Consider the following 22,146-nt stretch of genomic DNA (forward strand, 5'->3'; position numbering starts at 1 on the left):
GAAACTAAACCCACTGTTGTTGCTGCTGCGGCGCTTTGGAAACAGATGAAGATGCCTTTGCCTGTTCAAGTATTCAACTTTCAAGTAAGATTTGGTTAAAATATTTACATATTCGCCAGGTTTATAAGGTGTAGCATGTAGCGTAAGGGAAATTAGCGTGCTTACAGGTGTGTGCTTTCAGAGTCGAGCTCGTCCTGCCCGCTCAGTTTGACAACCCAGCTAGTAACGTTAGTAAGTTCCATGTTAGCTCGTGCAGTAACATGATTTAACTTTGAATATCGGTGACAGCTTAATAATACACTCCTCTATTCTAATTAGGAATGTACAGAACTGTCACGTGCTCAAGCATATAACAATTTAAAACGTATATTTATTGTTACCGATAACCCCCATGCTGCTGTTATCTAGCTAGCTCGACTGGTAGGTCATGCTGGTGGTAACTTCGATGCTAGCGTTAAATGTGATTTCTGAATGACAAAATGGGGACACATATTGATATTTAACATTTTGACATTATCTGTTACTCTGCCGACTTTCGGCCAATTCCTCAATATGTAGTACATTTGTTTATGTCTATTCGGGGGGAAAAAATCATTCACAAATCTGAATTCATGGGGAAAACCTCTTTTGCATCTATCAGTTTCTTCTCTTTGTACTTATTCCCTCTGTGCAGTCATAACATGTTTGTTATTCATCTTTTTGTCTGTAAAATCATTTTTTCCTATTTTCATATCTGTATGTGTTTATAATGTGGTCTCCTCTGGTCTTTTCTTCCTTATTTTCCTTGTAGCAGTCAATAAAAAGACGAGCAGATTTAGATTTTTCATTTAAAACTTGCTCACTTACACAGTTTTTTTGTATTTTTTGTCTTGGACCCTTTTTCTGTATGGTGGCCTCACACCTACTATGTGTCGCCACATGGTAATAACATTAAGTTTCAACTGACGTTCGACCAGTTAACCATTCAGACAGCAGAGACACTATTACTTTGAGCAGCGTAACAGGCAGCCAATCAGGAGCCTGTTTGTTACAGAGCTATTTGATTTAATTGGCTCACAGTCAGAGAGAGTGTACAGACAAAGATTGAAAACAAGCACCTTAGACCAGAGACTGTATATAACTGAGGCATTCAAATGTTAATGAACATACATATCACATAGGTCAACTGCACTCATTTTGGCAGAACCTACATCCAATCCACCAAGCAGCACTTAGGCTATTTTAATAAAATTATGGGCTCCAGGTCCCATTGTTAATGTTGTGGCACATACTCCCAATACAATAGTGTTGTGATCTGTTTCATAGGGGGCAGTCGAACCCATGCAGATTGATGCCGACCCACAGGAGGACCAGCAGAACTCCCCAGATGTCAGCTACGTGGTGGAGAATCCAACGCTGGTATGAATCGCACCCATTCTGCTCTGCTATATTTCCCAATGCACTTGGTTCCCTATGGAGTCGATATAAATGTTGGCTTTGCTGTTAAATTGAAACCTTTTTTGTGTGTGCGTTCTTGTATTTCTATACTTATGAGGACCAGATGTCCTCCCGAAGATAAAAAGATGAGGAAAATCCTCCAAAGTGAGGACATTTTGCCACGCCACACCTCTATGACAGCTAGTTTAGAATTAGGACTTGGATTAAGGGATAAGATTAGGATTATATTTAGTTAAAGTTAGTTTAAGATTAGAATTAAAGAGTAACTAAACTGTAAAGCGTGACATCTATTGGTAAAAAGCATGAGGTGGTGACATCACCTGGCACCAAAGATCAACCAATAGCAGATGTCAATTTCAGTAGCATGCTTTTTACCAATATATGTCAGGCTTTACACAGATTTAGGTTTGGGTTTAGTTACTCTTTTATAGGTTTAGGTTAGGGTAGGGGTTAAGGTTGGGCATGTAAAGGTCAGGGTTACAGTTAAGGTAAGGGGTTAAGTCCTGACAAGTATAGTAATACAAATATGTGTGTGTGTGTGTAGGACCTGGAGCAGTATGCGTCAAGCTACAGCGGTCTGATGCGTATCGAGAGGCTCCAGTTCATCGCAGAGCATTGTCCACAGCTCAGGGCCGAGGCCCTCAAGATGGCGCTGTCCTTCGTTCAGAGGACTTTCAACGTCGACATGTACGAGGAGATCCACTGCAAACTCACCGAGGCCACGCGGTACGAGGAGAGCAGCAAATGGCTCTTTATCATGTTATGCCAGCCATGACTTATTCAGTTTGAAAAAATGAGTGAAGTCTAATTCAAACTAATGTTTAGTACCTGGGTGCCTCAGTTTATTTAGTCAAACCTTGGTAATCCCAGATAACTGTACTGGAGTTGGCTAATTATAAATTACAGGGTTCCTGCGCAGGTCTGGAAGGTGTGGGCAAGTATGAAAAATGATTTTGATCATTTCCAGGTCTGAAATTCTGTGAAAATGGTGAGAAAATTAACCTGACATTGACACCACTGGAAGCTGGAAACCTGTGGAGAGCTGGCTTAGTGACCCGAAATATGGAAGTTGGTTGTCGAGGGATGCTAAAACAGATAAGGTATTTAGTAAGTTGTGTAGGAAGGCATTTGATGTTTCCAGTATGGGAGAGGCAGCAAGCAAGGGCTATAGGGCCACACTATGTCCTGTGGGATGGGCAGGCAGAAAGCAGCCCTACGCTCAGGGTCGACTAAAATTTCTATCCCCAGTGTAGTTGTGAAGTTGAAACATGATGTTGCAATTAATTCTGTCCTGTTGAGCAACTTGGTCCTTTATTGATTAGTCCTAGATAGGTTTTATAGCAGATATTTTCTCTAAGAACCTTTTCTTAAATAAATACTTCTGGCATTCAATATATGAAAATGTTTAGTCTTAGATGGGGAAATGGAAGATAATATGAACCCTGTAATTGTTGAAATACATTGAAATACTGATCCATAATACACAATTTCATAAATTAAAAATGGCAAATCTGGAAGTGCACAGACCCCCAAATTTCATGTAAGTTGCTGTTGAAATATATTTGAATTTAATTGTGCATTTGCATTTAGTTATATTACTTGGATACCAATATAGGTAAACTCAAACAAATATCCAGGTCTAGAAAGGGCTGCACAGAAAGGAAAATACACCATATGACAACCAACACAGGGATAGATGAGAGAAGAAAAAAGCCAATATTTTTGAAAAAGTGACTTTAATACATGTGCCAAAAATAAAATGATCCATTGACAAAAACATGCAGAGACAGATGCATCTTGATGTCCACAATCATCAGGGTTTTTGGCACAAGTCACTTTTTCACTTCAGCAATCAACGTATTTTTTCATTTGTTCTGATAATGCATGCATTTTCTGATAATGGTAGTGATACTGTGAATAGACAATAATGCACATGTTTTGAACATTGCTTAATAAATGCTATAATGCACAGATATATTATGGTCATTTTCCATGGGACAGTAAAAATCTTGCTTATTGAAAAACAAGTTCGATCTTATGTTATTCTTTGGTTGTCATACAGTGTGTGAGTAAATTCAAAGAAATACCATTAATTAAAGAAATACAGTTTTGTGTCGATGTATAGTTTTGTGCTAGGCTTGGGCAATGTCCAAAATGTAATATCATGTTGCTGTCCCGACAAAATATAACAGAAAATATCGCGATATTCATGAAATATCGTGATATTCAATATTATCAAATATCAACCCAAGCCTATTTTGTACAGAAAACAGTTCCTACATCTGACTTTGAGATAAAAGAGCTTCTGCTGCTCTGTGGCTCCACTCCTTCAAATCAAAACTAAACCAAACTAAAACCATGGCTTTCTGTGTCTATGTTCCCGTGTCCAGAGAGGTCCAAGGGGCCCCGGAGGCCGCGGCGGAGGCGGGGGCCGCCGACCCCCCTCCCCTGGACAAGGCCTGGGCCGAGTCAACCAGGAAAAAGGCCCTGCTCAAACTGGAGAAACTGGACACCGACCTCAAGAACTACAAAGGCAACTCCATCAAAGAGAGCATCAGGTGCGTTTGTGTGTGTGTGTGTGTGTGTGGGGGCGTACAGTTGGTTTAACCAGTCATCCCTCCTTATGTTTACGCGGTAAAAATTACAGGGCCACTGAGAAAACTCTAACTCAGTACACAAATCTATTCTCATGCTTATAATAATAATAATCATCATCTTTATTCATGTAGCACTTTTCAAAACACACTTTCAAATCACTTTACAAAGGAGCAAAAACCACAAAGAGCAGATAAAATTGACAGCAAAAGCAATGAAAGCGAGGTAAAAACTGTGATAGTGAGGCGAGAAACACAAAAACAAGGTCAAAGACAATAATAGATTATTATACAAAAGCAAGTGTATAAAAGACAGCGATTTAAAAGATGATTTACTGATTTAGCCAGCCAAAGCTCCTCAGGCAAGTCGATCCACAGTGGGTTTTTTTCCAGATCACTGAAGGATAAAAACTGCTTCATTTTTGAAAGAAGCTCAAAGTCAAAGCTCAGATTTGTATTGAAAACACCGAAGTTTCTTGCTGCAGGCTTTACATTGGCAGACAGTAGCTCATTTATGGAGCTGGGATATATTCTTGTATATATGTTCAAGTATTGGGAACGAGAGCTTCACAACTCCACATGCAAGTCTGTCGTTATCCGCTGGTTGTTTTCCTCTCAGACGCGGTCACGACGACCTGGGCGACCATTACCTGGACTGCGGTGACCTCAGCAACGCCCTCAAGTGCTACTCACGTGCCAGAGACTACTGCACCAGCGCCAAGCATGTCATCAACATGTGTCTTAACGTCATCAAGGCAAGACACCCATCACTTTGTAATGGAAACATATAGGCTGGGTGTTAATGTCGACTCTTCAGAATAGCCCAGAGGGTTATAGGCCAACATTTCCTGCCGGCATTGACCTTGAATGTAATTGTCGTTGATGGCATACACTAGAGGGCAGTCTTGATGGAGATTTGTTTCCCTTTGACTCTCACTGTGTGTGTGTGTGTGTGTGTGTGTGTGTGTTCCTGTTGATTAGGTTAGTGTTTACCTCCAGAACTGGTCCCATGTCCTAAGTTATGTCAGCAAAGCAGAGTCGACTCCAGAAATAGCAGAGGTACGTTGGCCATCTCTCGTGAATCTGAATCTGAATCTGGGCCTGAATCTCAGTGGAGCATCTCGTATTAATCTATTTAGTCCTCAAGCGCATACTAATCTGTCCCTGAACATATTTTTTAAAGCTGAAATGTGCCTAATTTTGCTTACACAATTTGTTTGATGTGCTGTTGGTTTTCAGCAACGAGGAGAGAGGGATTGCCAGAGCCAAGCTGTTCTCACCAAATTAAAATGTGCTGCAGGTAATTTCCAGATGGCTATTTTCTCTTTAAATGGCTAAACACGAACAATATGAATGACAAGCTGAACAAAGCCTGTAAACCTGTAATGGTTTGGTGAGAGGGAATTCATTACAAGGCATTTAGTCACACTAGAAAAAGTATGTTTTTTCTGGATGGAAATGTGTTGGCGGACTAAAAGGAACTGTTATGTATTTGAAGTATATCTGAGATAGCAATCCAGACAGTATGAGGTATTTAGAGTAGCAATCACTTCAGCGTGTACGCCTAAGGCAGCACTGCATTAGTAGCTGAGAGAGTGAAAATGGTAGCATGATGCCCATCACTTGTGTTCCCTGTGTAGTTGAGTGAAAAAAGTGTCATCATAAACTCTTTGATTAACTTACAACAGTAGGTGTTTTACAGTTTGAATGGTGTTTCTAGTGTAACGATTACAGTTAAAAATACAGTGGAAGCTTTTGGTTGGACTGCTAAAAGTTCTATAACATGGGAAGCATAATTGTAACTGGGGGATGATCAATTATTTTTATCCCCCAGCTAATGATATAATAAAATTTGAATTTGTAACATAGAATTTGAAAAGGCCTCCATATTACCCCCATTCTTCTTATGTCCCGCCATCATGGTACATGGTATGTGGGACATTATGTTATCATGGTGGCATCTGTATGTTAACAATACATGATAGAAACTTCATACTTACACCACAGCTACCCTCGATAGAGTAGATGATCTGTGGCATAAATTTGCATATTCATGAGGAAAAAATGTTTTCTTGAAACTACTATAACTCCTTAACGCTTTAAGATAACAGAGATCATATTAATTCCACCCATATGTTATGTCAAGTATGTTGACATAGAAATATTTGCTAATGAATGTATTACTTAGCCTAGTTAATAACCTTATTAGCATAACTGGTTATATCATGGTGATTATGGCGGGACATTAGTATATAATAAACAAGAGGCACAAGCTGTGCCTCTTGTTTATTAAAGTTCCATAACTCAAAAGGTAAAATATGCACCAAAAAGTTGAATACAAACATGAATTAAGCCGTAGGAACAAAAAAGTTAAATGAAAGCTCCAATATGGTGGAGTAGATATCACACTGAAAACGAAGACTAAAAATAGTTAATAAATAACAGTAGTGTGTTTTGTTTTCACTCGCTCACTAATCAACACCTCTGACAGTCTTTTGTGCTCCGGTGTCAAACATGGAACCTCACACTGTTAGGCAAACGCAGTGTTTCATTGAAAAAAAAAACCTTTGATGTTTGTCTTCCCAGCGGAAGCTGATTAAAGGGTTGAATGAATTAATTGTGTTTCTATTTTTCTCCTGTCCTTGCAGGCCTAGCGGAGCTGGCCTCTAGGAAATACAAACAAGCTGCAAAGTGCTTCCTGCTGGCCTCCTTTGACCACTGTGACTTCCCTGAGGTGAGAGCCTGGCTGCAGCAACACTGTCAGGAAAGGCATTCTTTGCTTTCTCTTCCCCTTAGCTTCTCCCTCTCCCACAGCCTTCAGCTAGTGAGGACGAGGAAGAGTTAGAATTCAAGACAATTCGGACAAGGCCTATGTCTCCTCATACCTGAAACAATGGCGTAATGGCTAGGCTTGGGCGATATGCAAAATTTAATATCGCAATGCTTTCCTGCTAAAATTTCCAGGAAAATGGGGCTGATTGTGGGCTGATTGTGGAAAAGGGAACCCACTTGAAATAAAATGACAAATTTTACACTACAACTATGATTATTACGACTATGAAATATTGCAGTATTCAATATTATTGAATATCGGCCCCAGCCTATTAATGACACAGATGTATACTCCTTAGCAGACCTACGTGGCATCATGAAAAGCGGTAACTTTATTTTAAAATGTTAAAATTGGATATCGGGCAGTCAATGAGGATATGCAATTTGTTACATTACGTATTTATTGTATAATTGAGTATGCATGAATATTCTTATTCCTATTCTTAGCATTACTATCCAGGGATTCAGAATTTTAGTGTCCCATGGTCTAAATGCAGTTTCAGAAGCATTTCTACCCTGCCAAGAAGAAAACTGTGGTGGAAAGAAATACTGAATGCTTCGATTATTTTTTAAAGTTTTGGTATAAAAGTGGTCAAATTTAAAGCAGCACTTTTCTATCAAAGCGTAAACAAATTTGTTGAAATTTAAATGAAATTTCTTCTCTCTCACTACCATTTGGAGCTGCCAACATGCAAAGTTGCCTAGTTTATCCTGCCTAAACCCAACTGTCTGACCACAGAATCTTACCATCATCATCTTCATTATCTTCATAGAAACAGTCTATTCACATCAGCGTCTTTGAATTTTAACGAAGGTCATCATGCTGGTACCTCGGCTGGGGCTCTCTCCTCCAGAGATGATGTTACAGATGGTCCTCCTCACTGCAGGACCACAATTCACAGCGCCTAAAGGGAAATATCAGACTTGAACCTGCATGCCTTTGCTTTGAAACCAGTGGTACAGTCCGAGGCGGTACAATAGTATGTTGGGTAGTTGTTTATTTCGGTGCTTATTTCGGTGGCTATATGGGTTTATGAGGGTGCAGCTGTTCTTAAGCGTCGGGACCCTCAGGAAGGACAGGCAGACATTTCCTCAAAACTTCGACATGAGCAGCAGAATAATATTTAAAGAAACCATTTGATTGGTTATTGTGATTCGCAGCTACATGCAAATTTAGCAGCCAACTGATGCTTTCATAGCTAGCATACTAATTATTTGCTAATTTGTATTGTAGGTAGGTAGGTTCAACCGATGCGGCATTGTTGTTGGGTGAAAACCTTCTATCTCCAAACTGTCAACCTTTCAGGGACTAAGCCTTGTTTTTAGCTTGACCGTGTATTTTTCAGGGATTAATGAGCCCAAGGGTTGTAGAACTTTCTCAACCCATAGAGGAGCATTGAATCATTTAATTTAAGTTTGAAACATGAAAATCTCCAAAATTTACAAAGTTTTTATCCGACAGCAACAATGGATTTTTGAAAGCCGATGCCAATATGTTTGTATTGAAGGTGCCAATAGCCAATATGTTGTGCCAATATTTGGTATCTTCAAATTTGACCATTTTCATGCAAAAAAAAAGAAAAAATTCATTGTTTCTATCAGAATTTTATTGTTGTAAAGGGTGGAAAAACAGCATTTAGACCATCATGGGACACTAAAACTCTCCATTGAAACCCCCATGTTTGGCTTTGGCCATGTGACATACCATCTCACTTTTCCCTGTCTTAGTGAAGCAGCAGAGGCTCTCTTCAGTCAGCCTGAATGAGCCGAAGAGAAACAAGACAGTGCTGTCAGAGCCTCTAAATAAACAAAGATTATACAAATGATTGAATCTATCTTCGAAATGCACAACTGTTCACGTAATAGCATAACAGTCATTTTGAGATGTACACTGTTATTCGGTGTCACTACTGTACATATAAGTGCGGTGTAGCAGTTCCACAGAGGCTGGCTCCGGCAGTCAAAGAACCCACTTTTGTTTTGAGTGCAGACTGCAGTTTGACCCCTGCTAACGGCTCCAGTTGAACGCTGCAACTAAACTCCATTAGGTTTAAGGTGAGGCTGGGTAGAGTGAATCTGGGGATCCGAAGGTCTGCTCGACAAAAAGCTTTCACAGCTTGGCAACCTCGAAACGCGAAAGCGAAATGCACTGTAATCTAAATCGCTGATTGCCAGGTGTTCAGCTCAAGGCTCGAGGTTTGATGTTATCGAATGTGGATATATAGATAGACGCGCGCGCACACACACACACACACAGCTCTAACCTTTACTCCGACGCGGTGCAAGGCTGTTTAATTTTTCAAAGCCGAGAATATTTCGGAATCGTTCCAACTCTTCCATCCACTCAGGTTTGTCCTCCGGTGTCAGAAAAAGCAGCGCGGCTCTTACATAATAAATGGTCTTCTCAAAAAAACGTGGCAGAAGTTTTTGGGATGCGCCGGGGCTGGAAATTAAAATTAAATTGAATAAAAATTTTAAAAGGTCGAATAATCAGACGGAGGTGATTCAGATGCATGTGACAAGACAAGAATGTACCGAGCGGAATAACTTACCTCTTGTTGCCACCTCTGACCGTTTTGTGGTTATGAAATTAATAGCCACATGCTGCAGTCCGCCAGCAGGAGACGGTTTAAAAATAATACTTGAATGGAAATACCGGCCATTTTAGAAAATGCGAAGGTAATAGAACATAATAGAAGAGACACTGCTGCCCACTCATGCTTGCAAGTTCATTGAGAGCGAGCAGCAGAACCACTGGGTGGCAGAGTCATCACTGTATACTGTCACTATCCAATGGGGCAATGAATGGAGTATAGAATTGACACAAAAGTTGTGGTTTAATAAACGCTCTGTCACAATCTGAATCTCCTTTATGTGAACAATAAACGCTTGTAACAGGAAAACAGTGACATACCTTTCATAACTTTATATTTTCAAAGAGCACCTTGCATACAAGCCTACTTTCTTTCACACACACTGAGCATGACAGTTTTTTTGCAGTTCCCAGAAGGAGAAATTTGGGTTGATTTAATTTTTTATAGTGGCAGTGTGTTGTTTGTTTTGTAGTCCATGTTGTTTGATGGATGTGTTTTCTTGCAGCTCTTGTCTCCCAGTAACGTAGCTGTTTACGGCGGCATGTGCGCCCTCGCCACCTTTGACAGACAGGAGCTCCAAAGAAACGTCATCTCCAGCAGGTCGGTGTGTGTGTGTTTGCGGTGTTTATTGCGGAGTTGCTCCCCCACAATTTCCCCACCATACTGACTACATTTCCTCTTTAAACCTCCTCTCCCAGCTCCTTCAAATTGTTCCTGGAGCTGGAGCCGCAGGTCCGTGACATCATCTTCAAGTTCTACGAGTCAAAGTACGCCTCTTGCCTCAAAATGCTGGATGAAATCAAGGTAAGGCTTATATTCGCAAATCTGTACATTAAATATTAAGATGATTCCAGCAATATTACATGTTGCAACAGGCACCGAGATTTCACATACAGCTTTAGAGACATTTGAGCCAGACTAGAAAACAATCATTTTAGATAAGAGATAAGAATAGATGAAACTTTAAAAGATGATCCCTGCGGGGAAATTGGGTCATCACTGCAGCAAGATAGTAATTAAATAGAATATTAATAACAATAGTGCAAATGGGGGGTATTAAACATAACACAACAATTTCACACACAGCAAGAACATATTAAATATGTAATGTATGAATGAGAAGTGTAACAAAATATGAATTCCAGTATTATGATTGTGTGCAAAATAACTGCGGTAAGCCAAACTGCAACAAAGGCAAATGAATGAAAAATTGTATGATATGAAAATACAGCCAGTGGAAAAAAATAAAAATATCAAGATATATGCAATATGTAACAAATGAGAAGGAAAATGAAGAAAACAAGTACGTGAATTGAGAGCTTATATGGATGATGTGGAAAATGTGCATGCCATTTTTAAGTAGATATATAATTTCATATCACATTACCCCCCCCTCCCTGTTCCCCTCCCCAGGATAACCTGTTGCTAGACATGTACCTGGCTCCTCATGTACGGACCCTTTACACCCAGATCAGAAATAGAGCCCTCATACAGGTAAAACACAGCTCACACACACACACACACAATCACAGTTTCTGAGAGACTTTTAGCTTCCCTTGGACTCGTGATATTGTTAAAAATCAGATACTGTCCAGTCGGTGCCTCTGATGTGATGGATATGATGCAGTTTGATTAATTACATATTTAGTGCAGAATTGAATCAATACCACACTGGTTGTCTATGGGAAGCCCTTAACCTGAACTGATTCTAATGAGACATTTTGATTAGATTCCACCCAAGTATGCATGATATTTGTCCTGGGTTTCAGTGGAGAGTTTTAGTGTCCCATGATGGTCTAAATGCTGTTTCAGACACATGTATGACTACAATTCTGGGGAAAACACTGAATACTTGTAAAAAGTTTTGGTATGAAAATGTTCAAATTTAAATGTATTGACTACTGGCAGATTCAATCCCAAAATATCGGTATCAGCCTTCAAAAACCCTTATTAGTGGAACCCTGATGTCCTGTATGTAGAATTAACACAGCCAGAGGCGAATCATAGTAAACAAACACAGATGCGGCGTCATTAACCTGTTTTGGATCAAACACGAGCTTTCAGTCCCACCGCTGTCACACTGTTGTGTTGATACAGGCAGCGTCCTTCCGCACTGTCTCTCTTTACCTGAGCTGATGTTAAACTCAATCAATACTAGAGTCGTTAGCAGCGCTGTAGACTTACCGCTTCTCCCCGCCAGATCAATAGATGATATTAGAGACGAGATGCCATCCGAACGATGTAGAGCGCTACGGTCGAGCGCGCTGATGGGCTGAACCGAACGGGGAGGTGATGTATTGGCGCGTTAAAGAGCCATTCTGAGGCTGTTATTCAATCCGAAGGTCTCAAGGAGCCAGATGCCTGTCCCGTCGACCCCCTTTTGACCTTTCCTTAATTTAACTTGACTGACATTTACTTGAAGCCCAGAAATACTCTCTGTTCAATATTATGGTGTAATCATTGGTACTGCGATCAACTTGGTTGATGGGTGGCTCTATGCTGGCTGACTATGTGGTCTGGTGCAGCTACAAAGTCATGCTTTATTGGTATTGGCTTTAATCACATTGTTTTGAGGAGTTCACATAGCTAATGAGGTAGCAGTAATCAAAAATAAACAGAAAAACTCAATTAAATGAAATCAGAGCTTACCATCAACCCCAACGATGGATGCAACTGTTCTCCAAGCATCGCGTTTGAGACGTTTATTCCTGTAGTCTGTCAAAAAAAACTTGTAGAGAACCGGGAAGCTTTTGAATGGCAGGAATCAACTTCTCAACCATTTTACACGTACCAGACGGAGCTACTGTTCATGAACTGAAATCGCATCAGTAGGGAAACAAGGAAGCATGGAAATCTGATTGGCCGTTGAAGGCCAGGGACCTGACCACAAAACGTTCAGCTTGTTGACCGTCCACACATCGGCCGAGTTCCCCTGGTCAGACGCAGCGTACATTTTTCTGAAAGTACAGTCTGCAGTGGACAATTTTGTTGGCTTGTTTGTCATTTTGTGTCCCACATTGTTGCTCGCTACCTACTGATTATCTTCCAGCCAAACAACCTGGAAACAGTGGAGCTTCCAACTCCAATCAGTCACATCCCTGTGGGAGAGAGATTTTAAGAGCCTCATGCTGAGTTTTTTTTTTTTTTTTTCTAGTGTCCAACCTAGAATCCATATTTTTAAAGCACTAGTGTTCTACGATGAAGGGCTTTTCATAGAGAAGCTTTATTTATTGATTCTTCTTTATATAACATTTTAGAGCTACCTGAATGCCCTAGATCTTTACAAGCTGCATCTTAAAGCCAGCAGTAGGGATGGGAAGATACGCTTATGTCACAATATGATTCGATACATGATATGGAGTTCACGATTCGATACAATAAATGTTAAATGACAACAAAGTATGTGCAGAATTATGTTTATTTCTGAGCCACAAATCTTTCTAGCAATGGCATTGGCTGCTAGAATGTAGAAAAAAAATGTCATTACAAAGTGACAATAATATAATTTGGATGGAGAGCTTGTGAAACTGTGATGGTCAAGCGTCTCATTTGTGATTACTACAGCAGAATAAAATGGAGCTAATATCACGATTCATTTTTCTGCCTCACGATACGTATTGTCACATTTTTGTATCGCTATATATTGAATTTTGATATATCGTCCATCCCTAGCCATCAGAATTACTGTTACTGTGTGTAGTAAAGTGTCAGTGGTGTGTGTGTGTGTGTGTGTTTGCAGTATTTCAGCCCGTACGTGTCAGCAGACATGACTAAGATGGCCCAGGCCTTCAACACCACAGTGGCTGCGCTGGAGGACGAGCTCACACAGCTCATACTAGAAGGCCTCATCAATGCACGCATCGACTCACACAGCAAGGTAATGCACACACACATACATGCACACACACACACACACAGAGCGCACTGGAAGCTTAACTTAATCAACCCTCACAGCAAGGTAGTGCACACATTCATACCTACACACCCACACACAGCTGGAGCCCCCGATCAGCACACATATTGACTCACGCAGCAAGATAGTGGATACACTCACTCGCAGTCACACACACACACACACATACATGTCATCATTTTGCAGTTCCCTCTCCTCTATTGTAGTAATAATAAACCATGGGTGGGATGACACATTAAGGCCACAGTTTGTTTTGAGACAGGTTACAGGGTTAAGGCTTTGATATAGTCACAACATTTGAAAAGAAAAAAAATCATTATTAAGGCAGAAAATGTGCAAAAAGTGTTTCAACAATTTCTCTTTAGAATCTTATTAAGATTTCCACTGTATTCTAACAAGGGTTTTATTGGTATATTGGCATATTTGCATCTTATTTAGACATTTGTCTTTGCACATTTCATTGAAAAGCATTTAGTGGAATGATAAAAATATAAACCTACACTGAATGTACAAAATATTAAGTAACATCTTCCTGATATTGTGCCCTTTTTTGTCTCCAAGCTTAAAAATCCTTCTCCAACTCATCTGCTTCTCTTCATCTACATCTCCTCCTTTCTGATTGTTATATATTTAATAAGGGAAATCAATAAGGGATAATGGCTTTTACCTGGATTCACCTCATCAGTGGACTTCATGTGTCCCTAATGTTTTGTTCTTTCACTGTATTCTGAAAGTGGACATCTGCTTTTAGAGCTGCGACTGTCACATATTTTAGGTTATTACAACCGATTCTGTGATTTGCACAAAACGACGCATTTTCTTCCCAAAATAGCCAATTATGATAATGCCAAAGAGTGTTCATGCACTTGTCATGTCTCTTACAAGGAATTTTCTGAACCACTAAGTGAGGCTCCGGCGAGCTTGACAAGTTGTCAGTGACCGAACACGGCCTCACATCCTTTGTGTGTTTAATATGCTAATGTATTTCTGTGATCTCTCTGGCCCGCCGTCTGGAAGCCGAGCTGCAAAAGGAGCACTTAAGAGTCATGTGATATTTGCCGTGGCTAATTTGTCGACAGACGGGACAATGACTGGAACTTTCCTTTGTCGGCGGCACCGCGGACTGAATCATATCGGAGGTGTCGAACATGGTGTACTTGCAAAGCGCGTAAAGTTCTCTGTGTCATCGGCGACACCGTCACTGTTGTCTTTGTCTCGGCAGGACGTTCTCTCCTTCGCCGCACACATTCAAGCCGGGCGAACTGGGGAGAGTGACCTCTTGAGCCAGTCGCGTAAAACCTGGCTAATGATAGGCTTGAACGCCAATTTCACCCTCTGACATTCAGTCTTTGTAAATGAAAACAAAGACGGTGCATTTGGATGGTAGGCCATTCTGAAGCACTTTCTGGCATCAATCAAGGAAATGGGGTGCACTTAATTTCAGAAACCGTTTTCCAGCTCCACGATGTGTATTGTCATGGTTTTGTGCTCCACCAGCAAATTGTAATAATCATCCCTTCTATTCGGTCCTCTTTTCTTTTCTTTTTTTTACTTTTATTTACCCAGGGCAAGTTGTCAGAGCTCCATGTTTTTTCTTTTTTTAAAGTGTTGCCCTACTTCACATTCATACAGTTTCACACATTCACACTGGACATGTCCCAATAACATAGGACATGTTTTTAGCAGTGGATTTTTCTAGTTCTTTTCAATTTGAGTGAAGCGTTTTGCTGCTTTTCGCTGCTGGGCACCTTGCATTTTTCCACGCTAGGCGCCTCACATTTTTGGAAGTGTGCCTTGGATGTACCAAGTTGAAAAAAGTTCAACTCAGAGTGGAAAGACGCCCTATAAACATGGAGAATCACCTGGAGATTTATTACCCCACGCAGATTTTCCCAGCCAGTCCAGGATTTTGAACCAGCAATCTTCCAGTCATAAGCCTGCTTGTCTGCCTTGTCTGCCTTGTCCGCCTACAGTAGGTAAACCGGGTTTGTTCCTCCGCAGATTCTGTACGCGAGGGACGTAGACCAGAGGAGCACCACGTTCGAGAAGTCTCTCCACATGGGAAAGGAGTTCCAGAGACGAGCCAAAGCCATGATCCTCCGGGCCGCTGTGCTGCGCAACCAGATCCACGTCAAGGTACCAAAAACTCTGCGCTGTGTAGGTTTTAGCCGCTGTTTATCCAGGGAAATTTGACTGCACACACACTTTCATACACTTCCACACACTGGGAGCTGACCATTACAATCACAGTTCCCGGCCATTGAACAGCCACTTTTCATATAAATAAATATGAATATAAATAAATGTCTGTTTTGCTGATTGATACAACACAATAGTAATTCAACCTATAGCCAAGTTAATGAAAGCTTTTACATTTCCTGTTGTAAACACCCGGTGTCTGGTAGCTCTTTCATTTGGCTCACATGAAGTGATGTGGTTTCTGGTTTGTTTGGAATAGATAGAAGAAGAACTGGGTAGTTAGCATGAGCGGTGATAGCCACCATGGCTGAACAGACAAAGAAAAGAGCGCCACCTACAGAAACTCAAACTGCATCAACAGAAAATCCAAGCTCCGCCCACATTGTTTGATTGACAGGTGATCTCTGGGAAGTGCAGTGCAGAAACACCACAGCAGTGAGCGCTTGGTGCCAAAGATGGAGACTAAAAACACTGAACCACTGAGGATCTTGCAGATTGCCACTTTAAGTGCCTTGCTAAAGTATTAAAATGTCTTCAATCCAGTTATTAGAGGTCTTCTTTTTTCACAATGTAATGGTTTCTTTGTGGTGCTTTTCCACTCTTAGATTAATCCAGAACAGGATAGTAGTAGAATATGCATCCTATCTGATTTACTAAACACAGTTGGACTTGTTGTCCAATAGTGTGTTTGCACTATCCAGTCTTGTGGTCTGTGGAAACACCTATAAAGTGCAATGGACCTGGTATCCAACATGCATATTGCATCAAAATATGCATTAAAATTTGAGTTATGATAGAACAATTATTTTGTATTTATTTATTTATTTATTTTTTTGTTATGTGTAATTACCACAATAAAAATCAGATTTTTTTCTTCCTTTATTGCCTCAAATACACCAAGGCCAAGTGGCCATTTTGGAGTCCACTTGGACCTCTATGTCTTAAAAACTAAAACTACATAAAAATGGTTTTGAAAACAGTATGACAGTTTGAGACCTAAGCTTGTAAAACTCCTGTGTGATTTCAGATGGAATGACTCTCGCAGTCCCATTAGCCTGTTCAGTGATCAATAGCAAGTTTAGAAATTAATGAGGAATACTGGGAACCAGCGATAGTTTCAGTGACACATCCGCAATCACACACTCAACCCTGTAACATTTAGATTACATGGTTAGTGAATGGTGAATATTTAGATGAGGTGCTTAGTGAATGGTGCTGCCTGTCTGATGGTCCTGTATATTTATGACAGCATAGCCTGATATCCTCTATAGTCACATTTGTAGGTTAGTACATCATTCTTTTGACATCTGAATCGGGCTTCTGTATAAATGCTCATTTTGGATTATGGCATAAAGGATTGCAACATCAAATCCTGTGTATAGGTAAATGCTTTCAAACTTTCATTAGCTATATTCAATCAGAAATAGGCTGGTTTTGGCAGATTTGTTTCTTTATTTTGGATTTAAAAAGGTCTTAAAGTATTGAATGTGGCTCTCTGAAACCTGCACATGCCGCATGTTTAACCCATAAGCTCTTGCTGCTGTTTGGGGACTCCCGGGTATTAACACTGGAGGGATTACAGGACCTAGAGCCCGTCTTTGGGCATCATTTCCTTTAAAATTGAACCCTAATGTCATCTTTATCTAATGACTTAGAATGGGGAAATAATAACCTCAGGGCTAATTGTTTTTTTTTTTTTTAACCAGCCCTGATTAGTAGAAGTCTAATTAGTCTAAGCCAGATCATTACAAGATAAATCTAGGGTGTTCTCCTCTGTTGGCACCCTCTGCTTGGGCTGCAAATCTGGACCCACAAGGGACTCTGGGGATATCGCTATACCAGACTGTAATTATGTGATGTGATTTTTATTTTTTCTCTCTCATCCCCCCCATTTCATCTATCTACAAACTCTAGTTCTTTATTATTTATTTTCCCCCCCTATGGTATTTGGCATATCTCCAACAACTCATCTCTCTCTTTTATTTCTTCAGTCCTTTGCGGTCCCTGGCCTCCCTAGCGGTGTGGTCGTCTTATCTCCCTCCCCCCTTCCTTCTGTTCCTATTTTCGCTCGCTCTCACTCGATTTTCGACTACTCTGACCAGTCTGTCCGTTCTCCGAGCCCACACACACACGCGCGCGACGCATTTACACACACATGACACACCCAGTTTCAGTTGTCAAATTAACAAGGCTTTATGAGTCAGACAAACAAGTAGTACATTAGTACATTTGTTTAATTTCCTATCTCCATCACAACTGTGATCTCCCATCCGTGAGATTTAAATGCGGCCCTTTGTGTTTATGCAAAACTGATTGGGAGCTGCCTCACTGCAGCTATTGAGCATCAGTAAATACAGATAAAGCAGTTTTTATAGTACGAGTTATGCCAATGGTACATGGAATATTTTCAAATTAAATATTCACAAATCTTACTAGCGATGTTATTGGCTGCTAGAATGTAAACAACAATTTTAAAATGTCATTACAAAGTGCAAACAATATAATTTGGATGGAGAGCTTGTGAAACTGTGATGGTCAAGCGTCTCATTTGTGATTACTACAGCAGAGTAAAATGGAGCTAATATCACAATTCATTTTTCTGCCCCACAATACGTATCGTCACATTTTTGTATCGCGATATATTGAATTTCGATATATATCGTCCCATCCCTAGTAGATGGTGACAGGATTTTCATTTTGGGGGTGCACTGTTCCTTTAACCTTTTTTTTTTCTCCCCCCCCCCCCCCCTCCCTCTTCTCCTTTCCAGTCTCCCCCAAGGGAGGGCAGTCAAGGGGATCTCAACTCTGCCAACAGCCAGTCAAGAATGAGCACCAACATGTGAACGCTCCCATCCAAGAAGCGACCACTTCTGTTCATCAGCCAGTTGAAAAGAGGACAAAACCGCCCCCTTCGCCGCCACCCACTGCCCCACTTGTTGTGGAGGGTCATTCTCTAAACCCCCCCCCCCCACACACACACACACACACACACACACACACACACACACACACATACACACACCTGCCCCTGGAAAAAAAAAAAGGAAACCCAAGGCGTCACCACTGTTAGGAGTTGTATTGACATTGGTAGCTGTGCAGTCACTTGATTCACTGAAGACCTGAGTGTGTTTAGCTGTAGAGGAGACTGCATGTTTCTGCGTGTCTATGTGTGGAGCGCTCAGGTACTTCACAGTGCTGTTTTATTAAAAATGCACTATTCCTTCTTTCTCTCTCTCTTTTCCCAGCTCTTATTGTCTCTCTCCCCCTTCCCATCATGCTGTCCTTCTCTTGGCGACAGCCTTTCTCTTAGGCGATGTCCAGAGAGTCTGATTTTAGAATAAAATATGAAAACCCTAGTCAGGACTTTTCAATCAGCAAAGTGCATAATGCCGGCATGCTCCCCTATTGTTATCCAGGACAGCGATAGCAACCAATTCATTCATATCTCTTTGAATATCAATTTGGGTTTAACAGTGAACAAAAGCACCATGTTCAAAGGAGAGCAGTCCAAGTTTTTGTTATCAAGTTGCCATGGTTGGAAAAGAAAATTTCATGTTTATGGTTTTTGGGTTGCTGATCCGTCTGCTTGTTATGATAATTTGTGTTGGTCTTTGGTGAGGACATGAATGAGAATCATTTTAATGGTTCAGCAAGGGAAATTTGGGATTCTAATATTTGTCACAGGGGAAATTAATATTTACTTCATTTGTCCGATCTCATTCTGTCACCGTTGCTCAACATGCAAAGATTAGTGCGTTCTAATAGATATGGTGAAAGTGACTTGAATATAAAACAAATTTAGTTTTGTGAGGGTTAACGACAGTTGTGAAGGTCAAAGTAATGTATTTGTATTTATGCTCAATGAGGCTCCGTACAAAAGACTGAAAAGGATGTCATCAATCAATGAGGTTGCATTGGACTATTCCTTCATTTTTGCCGTCAGACTGGAGCAAAAATGAAGTATTTAGGCATCCAAGGGACAATTATAGGCCTTGACACAAAACCACTTGCCTGCAGACGACTTTGAATCGCTGCTTTATATTTCCGATCTCCAAGGAGTGAAATGCATTGATTTCTCTGCGAATACTTTTCCGGAAGAGCCGACCCTGCAATCCCTAAATAACAACCACAGTAGTTTTTTCCTCAGAGGGTTTGATGTTTATGGTAATGTCAAGGGCATTGAATCCTCTAGATGAAAGGCTCCGATGGTGTTCAGTGATTTAATTTTCCTTTAGTGATGCTAATCTTGTGGTTGATTCATTTTGAAGGAATAATTTGTTGTTTCTTACAGCGGACGGCCCGGGCCTTCTCATCCTCCAGAATTGACGCTCTGATGACGTGCTGTCATGTAGACAGCTTAAATGTACAGTCTGTATTGTTTATTTTCCTCCAGTAAATCTCCATTATTTTCTACTCCAAGGCAATCAGCCATAGATAGCGCCCTCTCTTAGTTAATAAAGGGTTTCACGTCTTGCATGTCATGTTTTTCAAGGAGGCTATAGTTACAGAATGCAGAATATTAAATACAGATTTTGGGCTCACGGGGTTAAAAAAAAAAATCTTTTCAATTTGATGTTTGACACTCTGTTGGCAGCGCTGTTTACGCTACAATACACTGGAGTGATTTGAATAAACATCCATCACCAATCAATCGTCATATATCTTCATTCCAACCAAGTGATTTCCCTTTAGGGAAAAGATATATGAAGGCGGTTTGAAAGGCTACTTCACTGAGTTGCCTGAATCGGAGAGGAGAATCTGTTTATTTCATGACAGCATCAAATGAACCTGTTTTAAATTGCCTTGATAATAAAGCGTTATGAGAACTAGCCCTGCGCTGCATTCTGTGCTTTTAATCTGGCGGGCTTCTCCCAACGCACTCGATATGAATGTGGGATTTGTCTGTTTACTCATCAGCAGTGGGTGATTATTATCAAAGAACAATTAAGCCACTTGGAACACAAAATACTCCCTGGGAGAAGCCGTTCATACTTCGACTAGAGTTAGCTTTAGAAACTCAGAAATAGTGTAAGTGTACTAGTGAAGTTCTGCTTCACTAGTACACAGCAGTGGAGCGGCTGGACAGGGGAGATCTGGGGGAAACGACGGATGGGCAATAAAACATTCCAGAGGAGAAATAAGGAACTGGCAGTGTTTATGCCAGAAGACAGAAGCAGACAGCTATTTGCTTCTAGAGGGAATGAGTGGAATAGAAAGAAGGGAAAGAGAAGACGAGTCTCAGTGAGAGCAGTGTAATAACAGATTCAGGCTGTATGGTTGCATTTCATCCTCACACGTCTTCTGTCAGTGAGTGTGTGTGTTTGCAGTGTTTGAAGTATACCACTGCTTTGCATAAATGAAAGTAGAATTGCCCATATTAAGTGAAATTCCTGCTTTGAATATTCTAATGAACTGACATATCAATAGTTCAACAAGAACAAACCCAATCTCTGTTCTTGTGCTACAGTGCTTAGCAGTGTTCAATCTTGGATGCAGTAACCTCAGAAGGTGGCTGATGGTCCACTTAAACTAACTCTGATTGGTTTCTCTTAATGTTGACTGGCTCAAACTTTGAATGAGCATCAATCAACCTTGTTTGTTTCATTTCTTTATTTGTACTTGGAGTATTAGAAATGTCAACTGAAAGGAAAACAAAAGAAACAAAAGCATTAAGCAGGCGAGAATAGGTGCCAGAGGCAATTATGTGCCCTGTGCTATCATTTGATGGAAGTCAAATAGAAAACACAGATTGGAGTTTCAGCCAAAGAACCACTGTTTTCTGGTTAAGGAACATTAGACTGAAGCCCAGTGAAAAAGGGAAGAGGTAAGAGAGGAGGAAGCTAATATTATGAAGCCTAGCGCTCTTGTTTCTAACAGAAAAAATGCAATCTAGCCATAGTATAGCTATTTAGATTAGCTAGTTAGCCTAGCTGACCTTCCAAGTTCAACCTAGCCATAGCCTATACTTACATAGGTAAGCTAGTTAGCTAGCCTGCTGACCTTCCAAGATCATGAATATCATGGTTATGAATGAAAAAAGAAGTTATTGTCATTGTCATGTTCCTTCTTTGCCATTAAAGTTTGCCAGTTAGCACTCTGGTTCTTTTCCTCCCACTGACGTTTAACTCAACCAATGAGACGATTTCTGCCTCTGTCTCTGAGAAATGTTTGAGAATTATGCATTAACATGCTTGGATATATCGGAAAAAATCATTCACATGAACGGCATACATAGTCGGATGACGAAGTTGCAAAGTCGAAAATGTTGCTCTCTGAGTTTCCGAGTTGTGACGCTATGATCACCTTTAACATTATCAACATGGCAGAAAAGTTTTGTGTCAGTCAATGGTAAGAAAACACATCTACACATGCAACTTGATTGCGCGTTTGTAGATAGCCTGACTACCATTGAGTTGATTTTCCGGCAAAATAGCACGTGTACGCAGCGCTGTTTAGCAGCCGACTTGGAAGTCTCGGATGTCAGACATTCCTACCAGCACAATATAACTCCAATCTGCATGTTAGCAAACATTCTCATGAACTGTAGAGGCATAAATTAGCTCCAAAGTTTGGAACT

General features: G+C 40.6%; 1 protein-coding gene across 1 annotated transcript; it reads left to right on the top strand.

Annotated features, from left to right (window-relative positions):
* The first annotated feature begins 35 nt into the window (after positions 1 to 35).
* Positions 36 to 20,398, top strand: LOC139931480 (COP9 signalosome complex subunit 1). Its single transcript, XM_071924996.2, has 14 exons — positions 36 to 84; positions 1,306 to 1,398; positions 1,982 to 2,163; positions 3,828 to 3,995; positions 4,651 to 4,786; positions 5,013 to 5,090; positions 5,271 to 5,331; positions 6,680 to 6,765; positions 9,963 to 10,057; positions 10,156 to 10,261; positions 10,871 to 10,951; positions 13,197 to 13,334; positions 15,372 to 15,506; positions 18,338 to 20,398. Exons 1-14 carry the CDS (start codon positions 46 to 48, stop codon positions 18,410 to 18,412), a joined length of 1,473 nt encoding a protein of 490 aa, XP_071781097.1. The 5' UTR covers positions 36 to 45; the 3' UTR covers positions 18,413 to 20,398.
* Positions 20,399 to 22,146: the final 1,748 nt, after the last annotated feature.

The sequence above is a fragment of the Centroberyx gerrardi genome, chromosome 20 (genome assembly GCF_048128805.1).
Source record: "Centroberyx gerrardi isolate f3 chromosome 20, fCenGer3.hap1.cur.20231027, whole genome shotgun sequence".
NCBI lineage: Eukaryota > Metazoa > Chordata > Actinopteri > Beryciformes > Berycidae > Centroberyx > Centroberyx gerrardi.

Coding starts and splice junctions, on each gene's coding strand:
- LOC139931480 (XM_071924996.2), top strand. CDS start 46: ATGAAGATGCCTTTGCCTGTTCAAGTATTCAACTTTCAA. Junction 5,091..5,270: donor CGACTCCAGAAATAGCAGAG/GTACGTTGGCCA, acceptor GTTGGTTTTCAG/CAACGAGGAGAGAGGGATTG. Junction 10,262..10,870: donor AAATGCTGGATGAAATCAAG/GTAAGGCTTATA, acceptor TCCCCTCCCCAG/GATAACCTGTTGCTAGACAT.